The sequence below is a fragment of the Nelumbo nucifera genome, chromosome 8, assembly GCF_055504915.1.
Source record: "Nelumbo nucifera cultivar China Antique chromosome 8, China Antique-T2T, whole genome shotgun sequence".
NCBI classification, from domain to species: Eukaryota; Viridiplantae; Streptophyta; class Magnoliopsida; order Proteales; family Nelumbonaceae; genus Nelumbo; species Nelumbo nucifera.
The window spans coordinates 20,429,962-20,453,071 of NC_142656.1; the positions used below are offsets into that span (position 1 = coordinate 20,429,962).

At 37.8% G+C, this 23,110-nt stretch overlaps 2 protein-coding genes across 7 annotated transcripts; both read left to right on the top strand.

Annotated features, from left to right (window-relative positions):
• Nucleotides 1-3,530: 3,530 nt before the first annotated feature.
• Nucleotides 3,531-5,253, top strand: LOC148789730 (uncharacterized). Its single transcript, XM_088893765.1, has 3 exons — nucleotides 3,531-3,609; nucleotides 3,842-4,137; nucleotides 4,398-5,253. The coding sequence occupies exons 1-3, from the start codon at nucleotides 3,531-3,533 to the stop codon at nucleotides 5,127-5,129; spliced, it is 1,107 nt and encodes a 368-aa protein (XP_088749891.1). The 3' UTR covers nucleotides 5,130-5,253.
• A 698-nt stretch (nucleotides 5,254-5,951) lies between these two features.
• On the top strand, nucleotides 5,952-20,500 carry LOC104610767 (NADP-dependent glyceraldehyde-3-phosphate dehydrogenase-like). 6 transcript variants are annotated; one of them, XM_088892549.1, is made up of 13 exons: nucleotides 5,952-6,092; nucleotides 6,322-8,546; nucleotides 14,688-14,758; nucleotides 15,959-16,030; nucleotides 16,483-16,551; nucleotides 16,667-16,776; nucleotides 17,682-17,797; nucleotides 18,237-18,356; nucleotides 18,519-18,609; nucleotides 18,682-18,871; nucleotides 18,993-19,362; nucleotides 19,842-19,958; nucleotides 20,057-20,500. In XM_088892549.1, the coding sequence occupies exons 10-13, from the start codon at nucleotides 18,762-18,764 to the stop codon at nucleotides 20,168-20,170; spliced, it is 711 nt and encodes a 236-aa protein (XP_088748675.1). In that variant the 5' UTR covers nucleotides 5,952-6,092; nucleotides 6,322-8,546; nucleotides 14,688-14,758; nucleotides 15,959-16,030; nucleotides 16,483-16,551; nucleotides 16,667-16,776; nucleotides 17,682-17,797; nucleotides 18,237-18,356; nucleotides 18,519-18,609; nucleotides 18,682-18,761; the 3' UTR covers nucleotides 20,171-20,500. The 6 variants fall into 6 exon arrangements, with proteins under 6 accessions (XP_088748675.1, XP_088748672.1, XP_088748673.1 ...); XM_088892546.1 differs by having other exon boundaries at nucleotides 14,688-16,030; XM_088892547.1 differs by having other exon boundaries at nucleotides 15,959-16,551.
• The last annotated feature ends 2,610 nt before the right edge of the window (nucleotides 20,501-23,110 follow it).

Genomic DNA, 23,110 nt, shown 5'->3' on the forward strand with positions numbered 1-23,110 from the left:
TGACAAAGTGCGCAGTGAAGACCTACACGAACTGAGCCCAACACTTTATCGACCCGGGGGCCAGGTTCCTGTACCAAGTGCGGGCTACCCCCTTGAGGGTGGTGGTGAAAGCCACGCACATGCATTCGCTGGCTCTGGCGAGGTGCATTTGGGACTAGAAAGCGTCAACGTGGTCGTTGGGGTCGAAGGACCCGTCATACTTGTCTAGAGGTGGGAGCTTGAAATCTCTGGGCAAGGGGACTGCCAGGAGTTCTGACGCGAGGGGGGAAGGAACTGGGAGAATCGGGGCAATTCCTACCTCGTCCGAGCTCGTTTCGCCTTTGCCTCTGAGCTCTGACAAGACGCGGGTGGCGGTTCGTCGACCTCAACGGCGCCTTCGCTGCTGAGTGGGCCTTGTACTGGCGCTGCTGGCCTCCGTGTTGCCGAGCTCGATGGGCCCGGAGTGCTTGTAGTCCGCTGCTGCCAGTGCGCCGAATTGGTTTTCCACGAGTGGGAACTCCAGTTTGGAGCCCCGAGATGCGAGGCGGGGATGACTTTTCTTTCTCTCTGGCCTGGGGACGAGGCCTGGCTGTTTGGGGGGTTCCGAGGCCTGGAGGCCTTTCCTTGGTGGAGGCGCCCATCCTGCGGAGGAGCCTTGACCGGCTTCGGAGCAGGGTGGCGAGGTGGAAGTAGTGGTTGGTTCGGTGGCAGTTGGGGGAACTACTGTTGATAGTGATACTGGGAGAGGTTGTGCAACACTTGGTGCTGGTGAAGCTGGTGTTGGTGGAATTGTTGCATCTGGGCTTGCATGGCCCACATGCACTGCATTAGGTCATCCAACTGATTTTGGCTAGCTGCCAGGGGGATGGCGGTTGGTTCAGTGAAGGTAGTCTCGATGGGGAGAGGAAAGGGGATGTTTGCGGCAGGTAGGTTTACAGGTGCCACTGCTTGTGGCGTATTCAGATTGGGAATTCTGTCCACCGAGAGGGGATGGTGAACTGCCCAACACACACCACGGGAACTTGTGGCTGTTCCCCGGTGGTGTTTGTCTCTGTGCCGCGTCTGGCGTTGCTGGAAGAGGCCATGAGTATTGAGTTTTTCAAAGAAGAAAGGGGTATGAAAGTTTTGGAGGGAAGCCTTTTGAAGCGTTCCCACAGACGGCGCCAATTGATGATGCACGATCCGGCCGGTCTTAGCTGTCAACGATCTTGCTTCTAAACTGGGCGGCAGGGACCTGAAACGGAGGGAGAAGAGAAGCTCCGGGGAGAACCCGGCGTTCCTGGGGGGGTAGGAGCCTCGTTCCTGGGGGGTAGGAGCCTTTTATAACCACCTCGCGCATTCACTTCTAGGCTTCCGTCAGATCGGGCATGATTACTTCTGAACTCCTGCCAGTTCGGATGTCATTTCCTCTGGCCGGACAGAACCGCCGCTGCTCCTTTTGTCGGAGCCGTCTTTGCGGTTAGTAACGACGGTGGCAAGTGGCGGTAGCAGGAGGCCGTTTGAAGTGCGGCTGTCAGGCGTCAGATCCCAAATCAGTCAGGTGCGTCGCCCTTGGATACGGGCGTCTTTGGTGTCAGGTACGTTTGGTCAGCCTGGTGCTTCGGAAGCGAAGTGTTGGAGTGGCGAGCGAGATGTCTTGAGTTCGGTTTGGGGGGTGTTCCGAGCTGCCATGGGCCAGCTCGGGTCACAGCTTTGTGAGGCTTGGGGCCCAATATAGTTCGTGCTCCTTGCAGGGAGCTCGGGTTCTTAGTAGGGAGCTCGGACTCTTGGTAGGGAGCTCGGGCTCCTTTTAGAGTGGTCTGGTGGAGCTCGGGCTCAATAGTGAGCTTGGACTTGCTTTCGGTGCTCGCTTCGGGCGCTCTACTGTCCCGAGTTGCTTGTTTTTGCCACGTATCGGGTGATTGCGAGGTTGGGCCAAATTCCCCTTCGTCAAGTATAAAATTTTATCAAACATCAATACTCACCATGGTGAGTATCTTTTTAGGTGAGTGTGCTGTCAGTAATTCAGCAATGGTGAGTATTGTTGTAACCCTAACCCAAGATTTCCTTCCCAACTTTTGCACATACAATGATTGTCCCTTTGAAATTTTTCTTGCTTATGAAAAAAAGTTTGTCATCTTGTCGAATAGGAAGGGTTTTCATCGAGTGGGAGAAAGTAACTTTTTTCCTCCCCGCGTTTTTCCTATTCCGATCTGTTGAAACATTAGACTGGTTTAAATCCGGTCCATTGTAAGATCCATCAGTCATTAAGACCGTCGGCCCTAAACCACCGATACAGACCGTTTTTCTTGTAGTGCTGGTAAGAAACGAGGTATTTTGAGATTGGTTAAGTTTTAAGAGAAATGGCAAGAAAAAGAAGATAGAGAAAGCTTATTAGAGTATTTTAGTAATTTAATGCCTTCCGTACTTAACGACCAGGGGTTATTTGGTACAACATAAAAGTTAAGGGGGTCTTTGTAATATTACCATTTTATTTAAGTTAATTAAATATAACGTGTATGAATGGGAGATGCTTGTGAAGGGCTTTCATGTTGTTTTTTGAGAAAAAAGGGAAAATATAAAAAAGGACAAAATTTAGAATGGGTCTCTTAGGGCAGTCAATGGGTCAATTCTACGTGACATATTCAGATTAATTGTGGTTCTTGTTCTATAATTTCGTTCCTATTAAAATTGGGTCGGTTATGGTTTTTCTCGTTCCAAATCAATTATTTTGTTAATAATATGTAAAAAAGGTTTCCTAGCTTTCTTTGTATATTTTATCGAATTTTATGCATAAAACTATAAATTTGAGAGGTACTATACGACACTTTTGATTATAAACACTTGATTTGTTAATGTATAAATAATTTATTATTTTGTTGTCATATTTATTAAAATTGTATTATAGATTATTTATCAAAATATATTTAAAAATTTATTTATAATTTAAAATATTTATTTATTTTAAGTAAATTTATTTTCAAATAAATACTATTATATATAAAAAATTTCGGGGATTCAGGTCCCCGTGGGGAACTCGTCCCCATTGGGGATCGGGGATGGAAGACAAAATTTATCCACAATGGGGATTGGGAATGGGGACGATGATTACTTTTATAATCGAGGTTGGGGACGGGGAATATGATCCCACCCCAAACCCACCCCTATTGCCATTCCTACTGTCAAAGCTACGAAAAGATGTTCTGAATTGCCAAACGGGCTTTTAATCGGGATGATTCTGTTTATGATTTTGAATTTATCCCACCTCATAACTGTGACGGGTTGACGGATCGGATCGGTCTAGAACCAGACCCCACCCGCTGAGATCTAATATTGGTTAGAGGAGAAATTGTTAAATTGTTTGAAATTTTGATATAAATAGAAGAGTTTGTTTTCTTTAAAATCTCTACCCACCTAAAACCATGGAGGACGTTAGTAGCAGCAGTCCAACTTCGGTGAAGTGTCCGAGTAAGACCAGCGACTCCAGATGTGACGTTGATTTCTCCGACATTCCACCTGGCTTCAGATTCACTCCAACCGACGAAGAACTCGTCGTTTTTTACTTGCAGTAAATGCTTTTAAATGAACGGTTGCCTGCGAACAAGATTAATGTGGTTTCTCTTTACGATTACAGTCTAGAAGCACTAACAGGTTTGCTTCTTCTCGACATGGGTGATGGTGGATGTAATCTTTTTTTCTTCCTTGATTTCTTGTTCTTTCTTTCTGCTGGGGTGGTGGTGGATGTCATCTTTTTTTTCTTCCTTGATTTCTTGTTCTTTCTTTCTGCTGGGGTGGTGGTGGATGTAATCTTTTTTTTTTTTTTCTTTCTCGATTTCTTGTTCTTTCTCTCTGCTGTGTATCTAATGTATCCATTGATACACAGAGAAACATGAAACGTACGTGGGTCAGAAGGAGTGGTATTTCTTTACCCATACCCATAGAGATCGGAAGTACCGAAATGGATCTCGGCCGAACCGGGCTACCGGAGATGGGTATTGGAAGGTCACCGGAGCTGTTAAATCGATTTACAGCGGCGGTGTGCTTGTCGGGTATAAGAAGCCATTGCTATTCTACAGGGGAAAGCCTCGGAATGGTGAGAAAACGAACTGGATCATGCACGAGAACGGGGTCGCTGAATACATTAATCCTCGTCCTAACGAGAAACGCGATGATATGAGAGTAAGTTGTTTATTCCAATTTGCTTTGAGCAAGATTTTCAGCCTTCTTATCTTTTTCTTATCTGATCCGACTCTCTTGTTCTTTCCTTGCACCGGCTCTCTTGCATTCTTCGTTAATTTTGAGCAACCTTTCGTTTTCTTTTATGTCTTTCATATCGAGTTTCATCTTTAATTTTGAGCATGTACTCTTTCGTTTTAAGTACTAAATTAATCGTTCTTCTTCCTTTAAACCCTATCTTTTTCTTTTCGTTTTTGATGCAGTTGGACGAGTTTGTTCTCTGCAAGATTTATAAGAGGCCAGGAAAATCATCGGCAACGACTCGGGTGGCGGGAGATCGAGAGAAGGCCAAGGTTGATGGTGAGGACAGAGAAACAAGCTATAACGACTGTGATCTTGATATCCCACACACACAATCATCATTTTATGATGAATGTATTAACATGCATAAGGAAGATCAACCTCTGCAGTGTAGCAATTTAGAGTACCGGCAGAACTTTCCTAACAAGGAGCAGAGGTTCGCAAATATGGGGTTATATCATGGATCTGCTGACTACTGGAACTCCAACTCGAATCTGCACACTACTAATAATGGTGCAGATAACCCTTGCAAATCAGTGCACGGAAGCTGTAACGATCTCTTTGGGCAGTTAAGTGATTTCTTGCATGATACGTTGTCTCCGTGTACTGCTGAAGCTTCAGTTGTACCACCAGAGCAGGGTGACGATTCAAGAGTTGTTCCACCAGTGCCACCACTCAGACGGAGGCGCATTGATGCTTCTCCGTCACCATTGAATTACAACTTTGTTGATGTTCCCCCGTTGCCACTGCAACAATTCAATCACAACCTTGTGGGTGATCCTCTGGTGCAACTACTGAATGAAAACCATTTGGGTGTTCCTCCATTGCCAAGCCAGCAGGTTGATGCTCCTCCAACATTGCTACCACCCAACCAATACAATAATGGTGGTGTTCCTCTAGAGCCACAACAGTAAAACCATGGCCGGCGAAGATGATGTTTCTGCGTGTATATATATTGATCAGTAAATATTTACATCTGAGAAGTTGATCATATGTAGAAAGATGATGTCTTAATGTGGGAACTAAAAATCATTCAGGCTTAACTATGAACTTTGGACCTTTGGTGTTTGGTGGAATAAGTATTTTCAGTCTTATGAATTGCTATTTCTTTTCTCTGCTGCTGGATCTTTATTTTATTAAAAGATCTTCTTAATGTTGGCAGTTTGCACAATTCAAGTATGCGTGTATATCTCATGGTCACATCACAATATTCCCACATGGTGCAAGTCGGATCTAGAGGTTCTAGCTGGATCTTATCCAACCCAAAACCAGATTTGGGTCCAACTCTTTTAAAGAGCATTCATATTTCTAATTCGGGTGGAAATTAAATAAAATAGTGTCTAATGCCGCGCGTGTACATATTATAGCCATCCAAAACTGATCAGACTAATTATATATTCCGAATCTATGATGTTAATTCAAAAATGTTCTCTCTCTTTCTTTACAAATTGCTATATTGGAGAGGTTGATCTGGCATATCTTCAGTAGTGTAAAATTCTTGTTAGGGGATCTTTCAAGTTGTATCGATACGTATCATATTGACCCTATAAAGGTGTTTCGGGGTGTTGGTGGGCGGACTCTGAAAAGTTTTTGAACCTTGAAGTTAAAATGAATGAATATATTCATAATAAACAGATGATTCTGTACATCTGGGATATATCAAGAACTGTAAGGTGTATGGTTATAGCTCGTTTCTCTGTCCTCAACATCAAGAACTGTAAGGTGTATGGTTAAGCACCAACTAAGGAATCCCAAAGCATTGTTTTTTTTTTTTTTTTTAATTTATCAGTAGTCACTCTAAACCGTTCTATGAGACTCAACCATCATGGTGCAAGAGCATAGCTACTCCTGTTAGCTGAGCCATCAGCTGAACTAAGGTATTGTATGTGGAGCTATGAGGTTCTTGGTTCATTTCAATCACACTTACCTTCTATACCCCATCTTGTCAAGGAAAATTAGGAACATGTATGGTTTGAGATGTATTTTAATAAATCGTTGTTCTAAGTGGACCTGGTTAAAGTTCTATTTTTGTTAGACTCAATGCTTTTATTTTTTCACTACCAGAACTACATTTTTCAATTCTAACAAGGACTGCTTACCCTGCAGCTTCTACGTAACCGGCTTGTAGCCACAGCTTGCAAAAGTATGAGTAAGAACTCAAGCTTGGGACAATTATATGGAAATATGCAAGAGGCCTACCAACAGATGCAGACTCCATTGATCTATCAGGAGGCTTTCAGTTCGAGTATGATATGTAATGTCTAGAATTTGAATTACAAAACATAAAAAAAATCTATTTTCTTCTCTCTATCTAGGGTGACTCAGCTAGAGTGGGGAAAACTAGCACCCTTGACCTAGCTAGGTCAAATCACTTTATTAGGTTCACCAGAAACTCCATTCATGGGCCATGTTCTTAGTTATTTGCATGAGGTGGTGTCCTGGCAGAGTTGACAGAGCATTACCATGATCAAGGCATTTTCATTTGTTGAAGGGATAATGGTTCCTAAGCTAGTTCATATATATAATTACTTTAGAGTCTATGATAGTGAAAAGGCATAATACCTAGAAAACTGAGAACCAATCAACTGATATTCGTCAATGTTCACTAGAGGTTCTGATTGGTCAAAGTTCTTCCGTTATCATATCATTCTGACATCATAGAAGTTTCCTTACTTTCAAATATATTAATCATTTTGGTTATTATGCAATTGTGGCTCTGGCTATCTAGAAAACTGAGAACCAATCAACTGGTATTCGTCAATGTTTTGAACAGTGCTGTCAGACTCAGATAGGACCTGACTGTTTAACCATTTGAATCACAATCTAGTGGCGAAAAAATTGTTTCTGAAACACCTAATTTTCCAAAATGTTAAAATATGTTGACTTGGTTAAATGGCAAAATCTCAGTCTGGCAAACGTGAGAATGAAGGTTGAAGGTTGACTAGGTAGCTCCATGAAATTGAATAGTGGGGTCAGTATTCCAGCATCCACTTCATGCGTGCCAACATGTTTTCACAAAGGCCATCTCTGGGCCAGATCATTGAATTCACAAAAGCCAGGCTCCCCTTTGACTCGGGAGACATAATTTGAAACCTTGTTTTAATTTAGATGCCTACTACCAGCTTGATTTGGGACTCTGGGTTTGGAACCCATCAACTAGGAACTTCTGCACAAGTCCATTGGGATAACAGCCATGTATCTTGAATATTATTTGATATGAATGCATTAAAATATTAAGTTGCATTAATTTCTATATCCAAGACCACATTTTTCTTTTGCCCTTGGAATTTTTTAAACCTTTTGGTTACTATGGAATTCCATATGCAGATTCTCAGCCTGTTATATCAGTCTGAGAAGCTTTAGGATTTTGGCTTTAATGCCATACTCCCCTTCTCTAATTCTAACCAATTACAATGGTTTCAAACTAAGCAGATTGTTCGGGCATTGGAAGGAGACGTCTCTATGGCCGATCTGAACGAAGGCATCAGACCTGGGCATAGCAGTCTACAGTTCCTATGGGAGCTCAGATTATGACACAATGCAGTACAATGAGGGCAAGAAGAAATTCAGGAATATTGGCATTAGGCAGCCAGGAGTACATTAGACTTTCTGTCCCTCATAAGAATATATGGATCTTGAGTTCATAATAAGAGAGAAAATGCGAAGAGAAGTTTCACTTGCAGATCAAATCCGGGCTGCCAAAAGCAAAAGAGTGGAATGTGTAGCAGTCACAAACTCTTTGGTTCATGTTATATCTTCTTCAAGTTCTGGGAATTCTATAAGAGGATCAGGGATGGTTCCTACACTATTACCTCTGCTACAGGATGTAAATGTTACTCATATGCACCTTGTATGTTGTTCTGTAAAAACTCTACAAAAGCTCATGGATTACAGTAATGCAGCTGTTTCCCTGTTCAAAGATCTTGGTGGTGTGGAACTCCTGTCTCAGAGATTAGAAACAGAAGTGCATAGGGTCATAGGTCTGAGTGGTGCAGATGACAATTCTATGGTTAGTTGTGATCTCTCAAGATATGATGATGATCAGTTGTACTCCCAGAAGCGGCTTATCAAGGCTTTACTGAAGGCACTTGGGTCTGCTACTTATGCTCCTGGATCATGCTGGACTAATCCAATCCATGACTGGAATGCTTCAAGTCTTGGACCTGGATGCACCTAAGGTTGTTACTGGAATTGTCGTCAAGGCTCTTGAGTCAGTAACCAACGAACATGTCAACTCTGCTGGTCTTAATTCTGGGAAGGGTGAGCACTCACGGAAGCCATCTGATCAAAACCCAGCCAGAAGAGTAGATAATGGTGATGATCAATTACAAGTACATGATCAAACTATCTTGTAATTCTGGAGTAATCCACTCCAATGCATATATAAATTTACTTCTGCACATGACCAAGGAGAAAATCTCCCCAATACAAACATCAACCAATAAATTCTTTTTCATATTTATTAATAAAAACGTTTCGGGGTGAATTCTGATCTTGATCAAACTATCTTGTAATTGATGTTTTTTTATATTTTTTGTATTTTATTTCGGTATAAATGAATATAGAGAAAACAGGTAGTTTGAAAAAATTAGAAAAAAATGGTTATTTGAAAAAAAAAATACTTTTAGCAGCAGCCGAATTAGAAGCCGCTAATAGCCTTTTTAGTGGCAGTTGAGCATTTATACTGGCAGCCGTTATAACTGCTGCTAGAAAGTTTTAGCGACAGTTCTTTTACCGGCAGTTTGCCGACTGCCGGTAAAAACTCTAGCGGCGGTTTTGACTGCCACTAAAAGTCATTTTTCTTGTACTGAATTTCATGAACTGATTGATTCTATGACCTTGCCAATAAGCAAAGTCTTCCCCTTTCCTTTATCAATACTCAATATATGATAGCACCAATACTATGATGCAATTTACAGAGATTCTGACATAATCCTTATGCTTTATATTGATTATTTACTAATTATAAATGCTTTGGAGTTGCATGATTGGTTATTGAGACTGCTGGATTCACACATTGTTTTTCCTTTGTCATTTTTCTTTACTTTGGGGGACAATGTACATGATTAAAATGCATACTGCAACAAAATCGGAATATAGTGGCGGCAAAATCCGCCACTATAGATTAAGAAAACCGCCACTATAGAGGTTTAGCGGCAGATCAGCGGCGGATACATTTCCGCCGCTGTATGTACCATCGCTGTAGGTTATAGCGGTGTTTACGAAAACCACCGCTATATGTGATCAATAGCAGCGGATATATCTGCCACTAGAAGAAACCCTAGCTGCGGATAAATCTGTCAATAAAAACTGAACATCCGCCGCTAGAAAAAAAAAAAAAAAAACTCTTGCATTTTAGAGGCAGATATATCCACCACTAAAAAGTAATGGCAGATATTTAGTGATGGATATATCCACCACTAAAAAACTAAGGGTAGATATGTAGCAGCAGATATATCCGCCGCTAAAACCTGTTCAATTTGCCCAACCTAATAAATTGAGATAAATTTGCAATTTATCCAACCTGATAAACTGAGATAAATTTGCACTTTATCCAACCTGATTAACACATATAACATCACCAAAATTTCAAATAAAATTTAATAAAAACTAATATATTAATTACAAACAAAAGTACATCTTAAATGTGAGTTCCATACATTGATGATATAGAAGAAAGTACAAAATTCTTATTACATATAGTAATAAATCACAAAAAATAAAAATTGTATCTTCAATATCTTCAACAACGCCTTCTATCATTCTTGTATTGGTTCAACCTGAAAAATAAGAAAAAAATATATAAAAATTAGATTGTGCATGATATATATATATATATATATAGGAAATACTAAAGATTTTTGCTATCATGTTGTAGGGTTTCCCCTTGGTACAAGGACCAAGGAGGATTTAGTAGGAGATTGAAGGCATTCCCTATTAGGGATGAATTTGCAAAGTGAAGTCACTTGACTATAAGGGATATGTGATTCAAGTCAAATCTAGACGCTGGAACTTTTAGAGTTTACAGTCCAGTAAGAAAGTTGAGAACACAGATAGACACATTGGCCATAGAATTTAACTACACATTTCAAACTCGAAAAGATTTGTAGGGTACTCCTGTGATTGGAGAGCAGAAAACTTCCTCCAATAAGAGTTGATGTCTTCCTACATGTGAAATCACATCTAGAGACCACAGGTCAGGTGCTTGTGTTGCAAACACTGAGAATCCAAATCTCTCAAGTTTACAAAAATGCCAAATCTGAGATATCCAAGAGATATGCAGAGAGGCTTCGTCGTCTAGCATAGCTAGTTTTAACAGTTCAACCATGATTCTTAATCACTGTAAAGAGAAGAATTATATATATATATATATATATATATATATATATATATATAACATTTAGGTCTGCCTTTTTATTTCAGAGATCTGATTTGAGGTCTATGTTATGATTTTTCAAAGGAAAAAAATAGGGCAAGGTTTAAACCTGCATTTAGGACCCTTTTATTTCAGAGCAGATCACATACTTGAACATTTTACGTTGATCCTTATGATTACAGTAAAGAAGAACACTAGACCACTTGGTCACATACCCTGGTGGCCCACCCTTTAGAAAATCAGTTGAGTTCTGTATACCCCTTGTTAGTATAGAAAATCATTCAAACTGTTCGCTTCACTTCTTATCCATTGGAATTGAAGTTGTAATTTATGTGCCAACTTCCTCCTATCAGTACATTACTCTATTGCCAATTTAACAAGCTGTTGTCAACTAAACCTCTTACTAAGATGTGGGAATCTCCTACTTTATTATTTCTCACATTTAGCAGCTTTCCCAGTTTAAATCCTTGGTGCACCTCAAGTAGTTCAAGCTGTAATGAGTCTCCTTGTCCTACTGATCCTGAATACAAAGACACAAGTTCACCATAGCTATTTTGAATACATCACCAATGCTTGATACTCCATTTCCATGATAATTTAACTTGAAAAGGTTTTTCAATAAAAGCATGGGAATCTTGAACCCAAGGTTTTGGTTTTAGAAAAAAGATGAGGATGTAAACTATTGGCCTCCAAAAAGGTCAAGAAATGACCTTTCTTTTAATTTTTTAATTTTAATTTTTATGTTTTTATTGATAACAAGAAGCAGGAAGATGTTCTTGCATAGACTTTTCTTTTAATTATTAACCATGTCAAAGGGGCCTATTAAAGTAATAAAAAGCTTCTAGTTAATAAATGAGGTAAAACTGGGTCTGAAGATTCTTCAAAAGAGTAGGTCAAGGAGATCAGAACAGAAATAAAAGCATTAGCTATCCTGAGAAATGCTTCAAAACACAAATCTGCTATTCCTACATCTTCTCTAGATAGAAATCTGTCCTGAAAAGGCCCCATGCATTTGCTTCTCCACTCACTATTCATTGGGCAAATTTCAGATTAAAAACTCTTGTCCATGCAAAGTAAGCATGTCTTTGTGGGCAGTTTTCAAATTAGAAATATTTAAAATATGGGCGATGGCTAATATAACTCATGGAAGATGTCAATGCATGGAAACTGTTGAGGTCTAAGCTAAAGGTCTAAGTTGGCTAATATAACTCATGGAAGATGTCAATGTACCTTTCATTAATAAAAGAGAAATGTGCACAAGAAGGTATACAATTAAAAAGAAAGGAAAAAACAAAAACAGGGGTCAGACCCTTAGGAATTATTGAGAGAGTTTATATGAAATATAGTGCCAATATGCACATGGACCCTATCTTCCTCCAAAATTATTTCTGCCTCCAAATTATATATTTTGAAATTGATAAAAACACTTGTTGTAACAACATAGACATGCCCAAACTTTTGGTTGACAAAAAAATAAACTTTGTGAAATACTGACCTGAATTGTTAGGATCTTGTGGAGCAAGTTGCCTGATCTATTAAAGCTCTGTGCAGTAAAATCTTTATGAACACTTTGAGTACTCTATTTACCAAAGCAAAGCACAAGGCGGTGACACCTGGCAGGACAGCATGCAAGGGCTTGGGAAAAGTGCTCTGTTTGGTACCAGATTTCTTTGTCCTCCATTTGTAATCACTTGTGCTAAGCCGGCTTAACTAAGGCTTGTTTCTGACAAAAAGATATTTTGGGGTCAGGCACAAGTGTGACAGATTGTAAAAGGGTGGCATGTACCTAACACATCTCTTCTGATCAACATATCAACAGATTATCAACTCCTCATCTTCAGCTTTCTAGACTTATGCTCTCTGGCACACCCCTTCTTCTTGGAGGATTTCATCTTTCTGCATGAGAAACCATAATTTCCCTTTTTGCAACTGCTCTGTAACCCCCCATGGAGCTCTTCATTCATATTTCTACTCTCCCTTGAGTTGCAGAGGTCCATGTTATCTGTCTACCAGAACCTTTAGCTCTCTTATAGTGGTGTTATGCACTCCAACTTTTTTATTTATTTGAATCAGTAACTTTCATTAAAAATATCAGTTAATCACTATACACTGTCAACAACTCAGAGTATGAGTGTTTGTCCCAATCAATTTCAATAATTAGAACACAGCCCAAAAAGGTTTTCCCTGATGGTCCCCTGCTTTGCCAAAGTATCAGTCACAGAATTGGCTGACCTCTTTACCCACTTGAAAATTACTCCAACATCCCTTGCTACACTAAGTAGACAAGAAATGGTTCTTACGCCACAAACTAGGTATAAAAAGACTAGAAGAGAAATGGAAAATTAAGAAGAGATAACTTACCTGTTGACAAGATAGATCGATGTTGAGCTGGGAATAGTAGAGGGAAAATGGAAGGCTTCTTGTACGGTTAGAAAAGTTTGACCTGCAAAACCCATCCAAATAAACAAGAGATAGTAAAATCAAATATGTTTAGATGCCCTCTCAGAGATATAATCAAATAAACATTTTATTTTTAAATTTATTCAAGGAAATAGGGAATGCTTAATATTTCCAAAAAAATTAATTTGGGTAGAATAATTTAAAAACAAAAAGACACCTCTGTTGACAACTTTGCGTGGACTACTCTCTAAACAAACTATTCCTCATTATGCAATGGAGTACAAACATACCTTTCAAGTTTCCATCTTAGTGGGTGCACATTGAAATTTGTTTGGTCTTCTGAGCAAAAGGTAATTGGTTGTCAGTTTTTTAATGGTGTTATAAAAAATATTTAAGTGTTTGAGGTTCAATGAGGTAATACGAAGGAGCGATTACGATGTACTGAATTTATTTTGCATAGAGATAAGACTGCTATTAGATGAGGAAAATTGGATTAAAATGAGAATTTGTGCAACTAATAGCTAAATCTCCCCTGGTTGAAATGAAACAATTCTTAGTAGTTACAAAGGGTTCTCAGAAGAATGGACCAATTTTGGAAGAGTAAAATTAGTAGCTTGTTGAGGTAGATGGATGTGGAACCAGATACAAAGGCTGGTTAGGGTTTTTGAAATTCTCTGTATAGGTTGAGTGCAGTTGGAGAGTTTATGTGAGCAATCGGGGGTGGGATGCTGATGCCAATATAAGAAGGAATTATGAGAAGCTTTAGCAAGAGAAAATTCTTAAGGTGTTAGAAACTATATAGAATTGGCAATTACCCTAGTTTAGGAATAAAAATACAATATTTTCTCTTGCAACCTGCAATGAGAGATTTAAGAGATTCAATTATTTATTAAGGATCTTATAAGGTGCTTCATCATTATTAATATATTTGATGTTGTAGGCATGAAGTAACACGTCCTCTTTCCCTGCCCACCAAGTTGCTAATAGTCTCTCAATAGTGAAAATGAATCTTATCATCATACTATGGCTGTCATAAGAGTGTAAGTTTGGGCTATATGGATATTACCTGGATTTACTGCTAAAATGTGAAACTCAGGTTTTGGGTTCTATGATGAACTCATTGAAAAATATCAATGTAGAAGTTTGACAAATTTCAATGGAAAAAACAGAACGTTTAAAGTTTTCTAGTTTTAAGTACAGGTAAGATGCACCATTCACTTAAATACAACTAAAAAATTTATTTAGTTTCTCTTTGGTTTATTTCTAATTGAAGGTGTTTGTTATAGGTTATGGGTTCCAGAATGCAACTTCTAATGAAAACTTTATTCAGAAACTTAATTAACATATTTTTTGGTGGAATAAGCACAATCTTGAAGGTTTTCTAGTTTTAGTGAAGTGCCTTTCCACTTTGAATATAGCCAGGCAATTAAGTTTGCAGTTGCAGCCTTGTTGTATTGCTCCTGCTAAAGTTTGATCTCCTAGTAGAACCCAAATCAACATCTCAATATTGCCTTTGAAGCCACTTATCCGTTAGTGAACCTTTCAGGATCTTACTACATTTCTATGTTGCATGTTTGAATTATGAATACAAAAGCCTTCATAACAATATATCTATATATGTTGTATCACTCTGCTTGCATGTTATGTTTCTGCTGTAACAGACTTACCGAACTTGGGTGTTTTGCTATTTGTATAGGGATGGAGTCTTACAAGTCACCCTTCCTAAGTTTTGAAAATTCAATACACATACATATTCAATGTATATGGGTTAGTTGTTTTGTATAAATCGTTTCAATTAATTTTTGAAGTTCATTAATGTATGCATATAAAGACACCTTACTGTTGTAAAGGACTATGTAGATGCAGCCTTCAGTTGCTACTATTGTATTGGTAATGGCTCATCTACTAGAAACCAATCAACTGGTTGGAACAATGATCAATTGGATGGTTGGAATAGAGCAAGTGTTCTAGTTTTAGAGAAAAATAGCACGATGCAACTCAACATTCTGGGTAAACCATTAAAGATGTGAAGGCTTTTAAACCATTCATGCATATACAACTACATTTATATAAACCATATGTTGTCTTGTTTCTATCAAAGCAAAGCCTAGTGGTTCTCTTGGCAACATTTCAAACTTCAACTGTTAATGATCTATTATGTGGTCTGGTCTCTGTGTTCCAACAATTTGGTTATGGCAGTGGAGAGATACAGCCATTGCCAATGCCTTAACCGCCAAAACTGTGTTCCAACAATCTGGTTATGGCAGTGGAGAAAATCCTACAATCTTTTGTGAGTTTTAAGTTATTGATGCAAACTGAAAAAGAGCCAAAGAAACTCTGTGGTCTGGTCTCCAAGTTTCAATGGAATAGAAAGCAGGGAGAGTTAGTGTCCAAACATATTCAATGGAACAGAAACTATGTATTGCTGTCCAACTTTCAGGATCTATATCAATGATTTGGAGGTTGGAGGTGGGCCACAGATAGAATGTTCCAAGTAGATTTAATGCTATTGTTGAGTTACTAACATGTCCATTACTAGTTATATAGTTATATATAACTATAGTTCAAACTACAGATAAAGGTATAGATATTGAAGCAATGTTTTAAAACGTGGAGGCGTGATGGGAGGCGTTCCACTACCTAGAAGCGTGATGCGAGGCATTCCACTACCTAGAGGTGTGAGGTGTAAGCCTCCGGAACATAAGCCTCCTTAAGAGGAGGGGAGTTAGGAGGAGGATGAAGAGGAAGGGGGGATCTCATTTTTTCTTTATTTTTATAAAAAAAAAATTCTTTTATACTAAGAAGAATAAAGATGCATAACATTAGTTGAAAGGGGGGTCTTGTTGAATCTTTTATACTGGATTCACACATTGTTTTGCCTTTGTCATTTTTCCTTACTTTGGGGGACAATGTGCATGATTAAAATGCTTGTTTTCTGAATCCCTTGAACCATCAATACATCTACAGGTAAATAAATATGCCTTTTTTGGTGGTCAAGATTCTATAGAGGACCACAGGAAGTATGGAGAAAATCTAGAGGTATCATTTCTTGTCCTTCATTTTATATTCATAATACATCTGAACAAGAAAGTTAAATCCTCCTAATTACATGATAATGATAATTAGAAGTCTCATATATATATATATATGTGTGTGTGTGTGTGTGTGTGTGTGTGTGTGGTTATATTGTGGCAAAGGCCTAGTAAATATACATTACTAAAAGAAATACTTCTGAATATGAATCAAATATCTATTTCTGGAATCCGGAATATGACTCAATTCTTAAATGCTTTATGATTTGTAGTATAACTTCCATACAATTTCCTAATATAAAAGATGAATATGCTCATCTTGTTTGCTTAGCTCCCTATTTGTGTCCATGCACACAGGTGTTGACATGGGGTTTTGTTGAATGAAAATTTTCATCTCCTGAGCATTTAAAACCTGCCATGGAAGTAACTTTGTGGTTGATATTCTTTGAATTTAATCAGATAGATATACCAATTAAGTACCTTGGCTTTTTCTTAGAAGATGATGATGAGCTTGAACAAATCAGGAAGGTGAGATAATCTCCAATATACTAGATTTTTTTACATGGAAAAAGCTTGTATCATTTTCTTCATATATTGCTGCCTGGGGTTAGATCTTAAAAGCACTTAAGTTACTATCTTCCAGGAATATGATGCAGGACGGATGCTAACTGGTGAGGTGAAGAAGCGCCTTATTGAAGTTTTGACAGTGTTGGTGGAAAGACACTGTAGGGCCCGAGCTGCAGTACTGATGAGGTACAGCTTTTTTTTCCTTTCTCTAACTCCTTGATGTACTTTGAGATGGTTAAATGAGTTGGTATTGCTGCTTCTAGTTTTAGTTTACCTCAACATTCTTTCATGGGGATGTTGATATCATAAGTAATTAGGTTGACATAGTTTTAGTTTACCTCAACATTTCTATCAGTGAAGATTTTCTAATCTTTTTCCGTTCCTAGATTCTTGTTCTGGGTCAGAGGTTTGCACTGTCAAATTTTACATGTAGAATAGTGATCAACCAACAATTCATTTGAGAAGATTTATTAGTTCTTTTCTAACTATAGATTATCTTTCCCTTTGGAGATTTTTAATATTATACTTTACACTGAACTAGTGATCAAGAAAATAAAGAAAATGCATTCAGAAGATGATTTTCATCTATTGATCATAACAAGAGATAAGTGAATGAAAAGTTTTAGCATTAGTGTGAAAAGATATTAATTTTTATGTTACAACTGTAAAAATACTGATTTATTTTCGAAATTTTGACTAAACTATGGAATATAAGGGGCTGTTTGATAACCAGGTGAAATGGCTGAACTGAATGGCTTATTGCTTTGTCTTTTAGTGAATAAGTTTTTTTAGGAGGCTGGTGAACTTTTTAATGGCTGAAGCTAAAGTTAAGTTAATCACCATACCCTCTAATATTTTATTAGTTAATTATTTTATTCACTAAAAGAGGAAACAATAAGTCATTCAATTCAGACCCTTCAGCCATTATCAACTTGACCAAATATTTGCAAGCCAGCTTCTATTTGCAGCACATGTTTTCACTCAGCAGTGAGCAGTCAGCAGCATCTTGTAGAGTAAATGTTAGCATGTTATGTGCAGTTGTTTTTTGAAAATGTTCATCTTGATAATTTGGTAGCTGTGATGTTGTACAGACCTATCTATAATCTCTTACAAATCAGCTTGAGGAGATGAGAGTCGAAAGGCATGATTCGGAGCAGTGGATGCATCATAGGTTGCTGCCACAAGAGCTCCGTGAGCGAGTTAGACGGTACGATTAGTACAAGTGGTTGGAAACACGAGGGGTGGATGAAGAGAGTTTGGTTCAGACCCTATTGAAATCTTGTACAAACCAAGAATTTATCAAATTGAAATTAAAATGTATTTGTGATTCAAATATTTTGAATGGAGAATGGTTTTTTAAATTTTATTTGTAATTGATGTTTTTTTGTGTGTTTTATTTCGATTTAAATGAATTTAGAAAAAATAGGTAATTTGAAGAAAATTAGAAAAAAAATAAAAAAATAGGTTATTTGAAAAATATACTTTTAGCGGCAACCGTGACTTCCGTCGAAGAAGTTCATGGCTGCTACTAAAAAAGCATGCGCCAAACTTATAGTGGCAGCCAAATCAATGAAAGTCTTCTTTATTTATTTCTTGTCCATACTTCTGGAATGGGTTAAGAATTTCAATTGTGCATTTAACTGCAGATTCCACTTGGGTTTGTATTAGCAATCCCACCTTTCAACTATCCTATTAACTTGGCAGTCTCAAAAATTGCTCCTGCCCTGATTGCTGGAAACTCTCTGGTTCTCAAGCCTCCAACTCAGGTATTCTACTAAAAATTTCATTTACTCTAATAATGAGGTTGTCTAATTGTCTAGGTAGTACATGCACATATTTCAAATTCCCCTTCTAAAATGGCTACAACTCTTTAACTATGTTTCAAGGTTCTCCCACTTAAATGGTGAAAATCCTTTGTCACTTGGCAGGTTTCCCCAAAGGTCTTATCAGTTGTGTTATTGGAAAAGGTTCTGAAATTGGTTACTTTCTCACAATGCATCCTGCGGTGAATTGTATAAGGTTATATTTCTTACCTTGAGGCCATCAATACTCCATAAGTTGGTGCTTACTTCTTTTCTGAAATATACTCAGTTTATCCTGCCTCGCAAGCATGTTTGGTGTGTAGCTTCACTGATGGAGACACTGGAATAGCAATATCAAAGAAAGTGGGCATGGTCCCTCTTCAGATGGAACTGGGGGGAAAAGATGCATGCATTGTGCTTGAAGATGCTGATTTGGATTTAGTTTCAGCAAACATCATAAAAGGAGGCTTCTCTTACAGGTATGAGGATTCAGAGAACCTCTAAACTTGTCATTGAATGGTTTAGCTTTTCATCTTAGCAAATTCATTTGACAAATACATCTGGAATGCATTCTATTTTCTTTTGTTACAATGGCCAAAGATGCACAGCTGTCAATGTTGTCTTGGTGATGGAGCCTGTAGCTAATGCTCTTGTCAACAAAGTCAAAGTAAGAGTAGCAAAACTGACTGTTGGAGCACCAGAGGATGACTGTGATATTACACCAGTTGTCTCAGAATCATCTGCGAACTTCATTGAAGGGCTGGTAATGGATGCCAAGCAGAAAGGAGCAACATTTTGCCAAGAGTACAGGAGAGAAGGAAATCCCATCTGGTTCCTCTTGTTAGATAATGTCCGACCTGATATGAGGATTGCATGGGAGGAACCATTTGGTCCTGTTTTGCCAGTCATATGGGTAAACTCTGTCAAGGAAGGAATTCACCATTGCAATGCTAGCAATTTTGGATTGCAGGTAAAGATTTCATCTTCTTTTCCTCCCCTATTTTCAGAATAGTCCCCTTCAGCTTGGAGGAAACATTGAATCATTGTTTTCTCCCAACTTAACATAATTTCCTTCTAGGAAATTGTCCAATATCCTTGAACCCAAATGAAGGCTATCATATTAACTCTGGATCTAGCCCCCTATTGAAATTAGGGTTGCAAAGGGTTGGGTTTCATAGAAATTAATTAGCATGATTGAATCATTAATGTGTGGTGCTAATGCACCGTGGTCTCAAATACATCTATTGGCACTTCATTATGGTCTGCTTGATGCAAAGTGGTGTTAAAACATTTGTTATCTAACGACTTGTCAAAATAAGAGAGATTATTCTTGCAATATGATACTAGTTACCATCCATATTTGATAGTAAATGTAACTTTTTTTCTTTTTGTAACTGTAATTGGTCCTATTACAACTAGAATTCCATCTTATACATGATTTGAACTCAGGGTTGTGTCTTCACAAGAGATATCAATACGGCAGTTTTGATTAGTGATTCAATGGAGACGGGAACAGTTCAAATCAATTCATCCCCAGCTCGTGGGCCAGTTCATTTTCCTTTCCAGGTATACATGGGCTCTCTGAAACTAATTCAACATTAAAATTTTCAGTGACTATACTCTTCATATGGAGATTCACTGGATTAATTGTTGTTTATTTGCAGGGTGTAAGAGATAGTGGAATTGGGTCACAAGGAGTCACAAACAGTATTAACTTCATGACCAAGGTCAAAAGCACAGTCATCAACCTTCCATCCCCTTCATACACCATGGGTTAATAGGTTTTATTAGAGACCACCACTTCTATTGTAGTTAAGTCCTTGATGGGCATCCTTTTCATTGTTTTTCCTTTCTCCTTTCTCTTATATTGTTATTCAGAGGATTAATGGAGATCCGCGTGGCTGTCTGGTTAGAATCATGGGGGGTATCTAGTAGTTCTGATAATCTATGTACGAGAAATGATTTTTCCAACTTTCTCATCTCAGGCCAAACCTCCAGTTTTGGAAGTTTTGGGCAGTCTATGATGTGTCTGTTCTACTGCATAAGGAGAATATAATATGGAATGATGAATATAAGCTATTTTAATTGATCTATGGTTTATATCATTTGATTTGCAGTTTGATTTGATAACTACTAGCTAGATTGTTTCTAGCAAAGCAGATTGGTGTAATTCAAGGTGTACGTAGTAATGATGAAGGAACCATTACGAATTTATGGATCAGCTTGGGCAACCATGTCTAACTGTCTTTTTATAGGTTTAGCGATATAGAGGAGTCTTTAGCAGATACCATAGCCACGTCACCTTATCATAATAATCATGGATATCTCTTATCATATAATGACAACCAGAATTTGGAATAAACCCATTAGTGAAGATTACGATTACTTGGGTGTTCTATTTACACTGTAAAGGGGAGTTTTACATGTACAGCATAAAGAGCTTACAAGGATAAGATATATCAACAAATGATGGAATTATGATAAGAGCTATCCATGATTATGATACAATATATCATCATGAAGTTGGATTTGCCAGTTCGACACTCTATCAGTCTTGTGTTTGTGAGCATGTCCAGTTTGGCGGCCTCTTATTGACACCACTTCCTTTTGTTTTTATTCAAAATAAATTAAGATTGTAATCACTAATTTATCCATTCTCATGGTAACGTGGCATTCCCAGAAATTCTCTCAACAGCATATGCTGTTGGGCCACAACAGTTAAAGTTTTTCCCACTTCCTTTACTATGGCCATGTTTGGGAGTGTTTAAAAATAAGTGCTTATTCGGACCATTAAGCACTTATTGGTATTTGCGGAATAACCTCGAAATAAGTGTTTATTTTAAAAATAAGGTCTTATTTTTTAAAACCAAATCTCTAGCTTTTTCTTAAGTGCTTATACAATAAGCACTTATTCGATTATTTTCTTCAAAAATTATCCCTAGTTGAATTTTAAAATACCACTCATAATATTATCCCTAGTTGAATTTTATAAAAGTACTTTTATAAAGATATTTTTATGGAATCACTTTTATAAAAGTACTTTCGTAAAAGTGCTTTTGAAAGGGTATTTTCTTAAAAGTGCTTTCATGAAAGTACTTTCATAAAAGTGCTTTTATGAAAGTAATTTAGTAAAAGTACTTTCAAAGAGTATATTTTGAAAATTTGAAAGAATATGAAGGACAAAATAGTCATAAATACTTATTTAAGTGCTTATTAGAGAAAAAGGCTACCAAATGCCTAATATAAAATAAGCATTTATTTAAAAAAAAATAAGCACTTGAACACATTTGGGGGCCAAATGGAAATAGGTGCTTATTCAAATAAGCACTTGTTTTTAAACACTTATTTTTAACTTAAGCACTCCCAAACATGACCTATACACCGATGATTGGGTCTAGACCTGGTTCTTTATAATAGCGTAAATTGCTGAAACCCCCGTTGAATTTCCTGACCATTGCTGGAATGTCTCCTAAAGTTTGGTAATTGTGTGTGTGTTGATTGCTTCCATCGATTATTCTGGCTCAACAATAAAATTTAGTGAGCCTTTGGTTATCTTTGTTTGCAATTTGGTAATTTTTTTTTTCTAAGTTGGTTATTGATCTCTTGCTAAGAACATTTCTTGGCTTTACAAGGCTACACAAACCAGGGGGCGAGGGGAGGGGGCTAGGCCATCCCCCAACCTTAGTGGCAGCGGGATTTGATCCTAGGTCTCTACTACAACTAGATAGAGAACTTATCAACTAAGTCACCATCAATTGGCTGGCATGCTAAGCCGTTGATTTATGTACTCATAATATACAAGCTATATAAAAATGAATAGAGTTTGAAGCTTGATAACTAAAATGGGAAAGAAAATTATTTTTGTACTATTTTATACGTAAAGAACTAGAAATATATTAACATTTTCGCGAATCACTACTACTTGATTTTTTCCACTTAAAAATGCATTTTAAAAAAGCAGCTTGTGCATTGCACGAGTCATTTTCCTTTCCCCCATTAAATCCATTCTTTCATCTTAAGTTTATTTTGACTCTCTTAATAGAGCAAGGGTATAAATTAGATAGGTTGGTTCCATTTTAAGCCTAACCTAAGACCAACCCTAGATGTAGACCCTAGCTATAGACCCAAACTGATGCCAAGACCCAAATTTGCCAACCTAAACCTAACCAAAATTTCCCTCTCATGACCGAGTTTAGATTTGCTCCTCATAGAGCATGCCTCACATTGACCTCACAGTTTGTTTCAGTCGTGCATCGGGAACATATCCCCATGAATAAAAATTTTCAATTTCAAAGATGTTCCGAATGCATGATTAAAATGAGCCGTGAGGCATTTTTTGTGAGGAACAGATTCGAACTCCTTATGATCTCCTCCTCTCATTTTTAACATGTGGTTATTTATTTCTAAATTAGGGTAAAATGCAAAAACCTCCCCTAAAGTTTCTGACAATTACAAAAATCTCCCCTTTAATTTCACTTTAACAAAAATCTCCCCTAAACTTTTAAAGAATTTGACAAAACCTCCTTTCCATATGGAAAACATTAAACCAGTGCATCATTTTTTTTGAAATGTCCATTTTACCCTTTTGTAAGTTAGTTAATATACTTTTACTAAAATACCCCATTTGAAAATCGACCAAAAAATGCCCTTCGACATATTTATCCTTTTCTAATCCCTGAACTCAACCGTACGAGGAATGCAACTCTTTGATCTTTAAT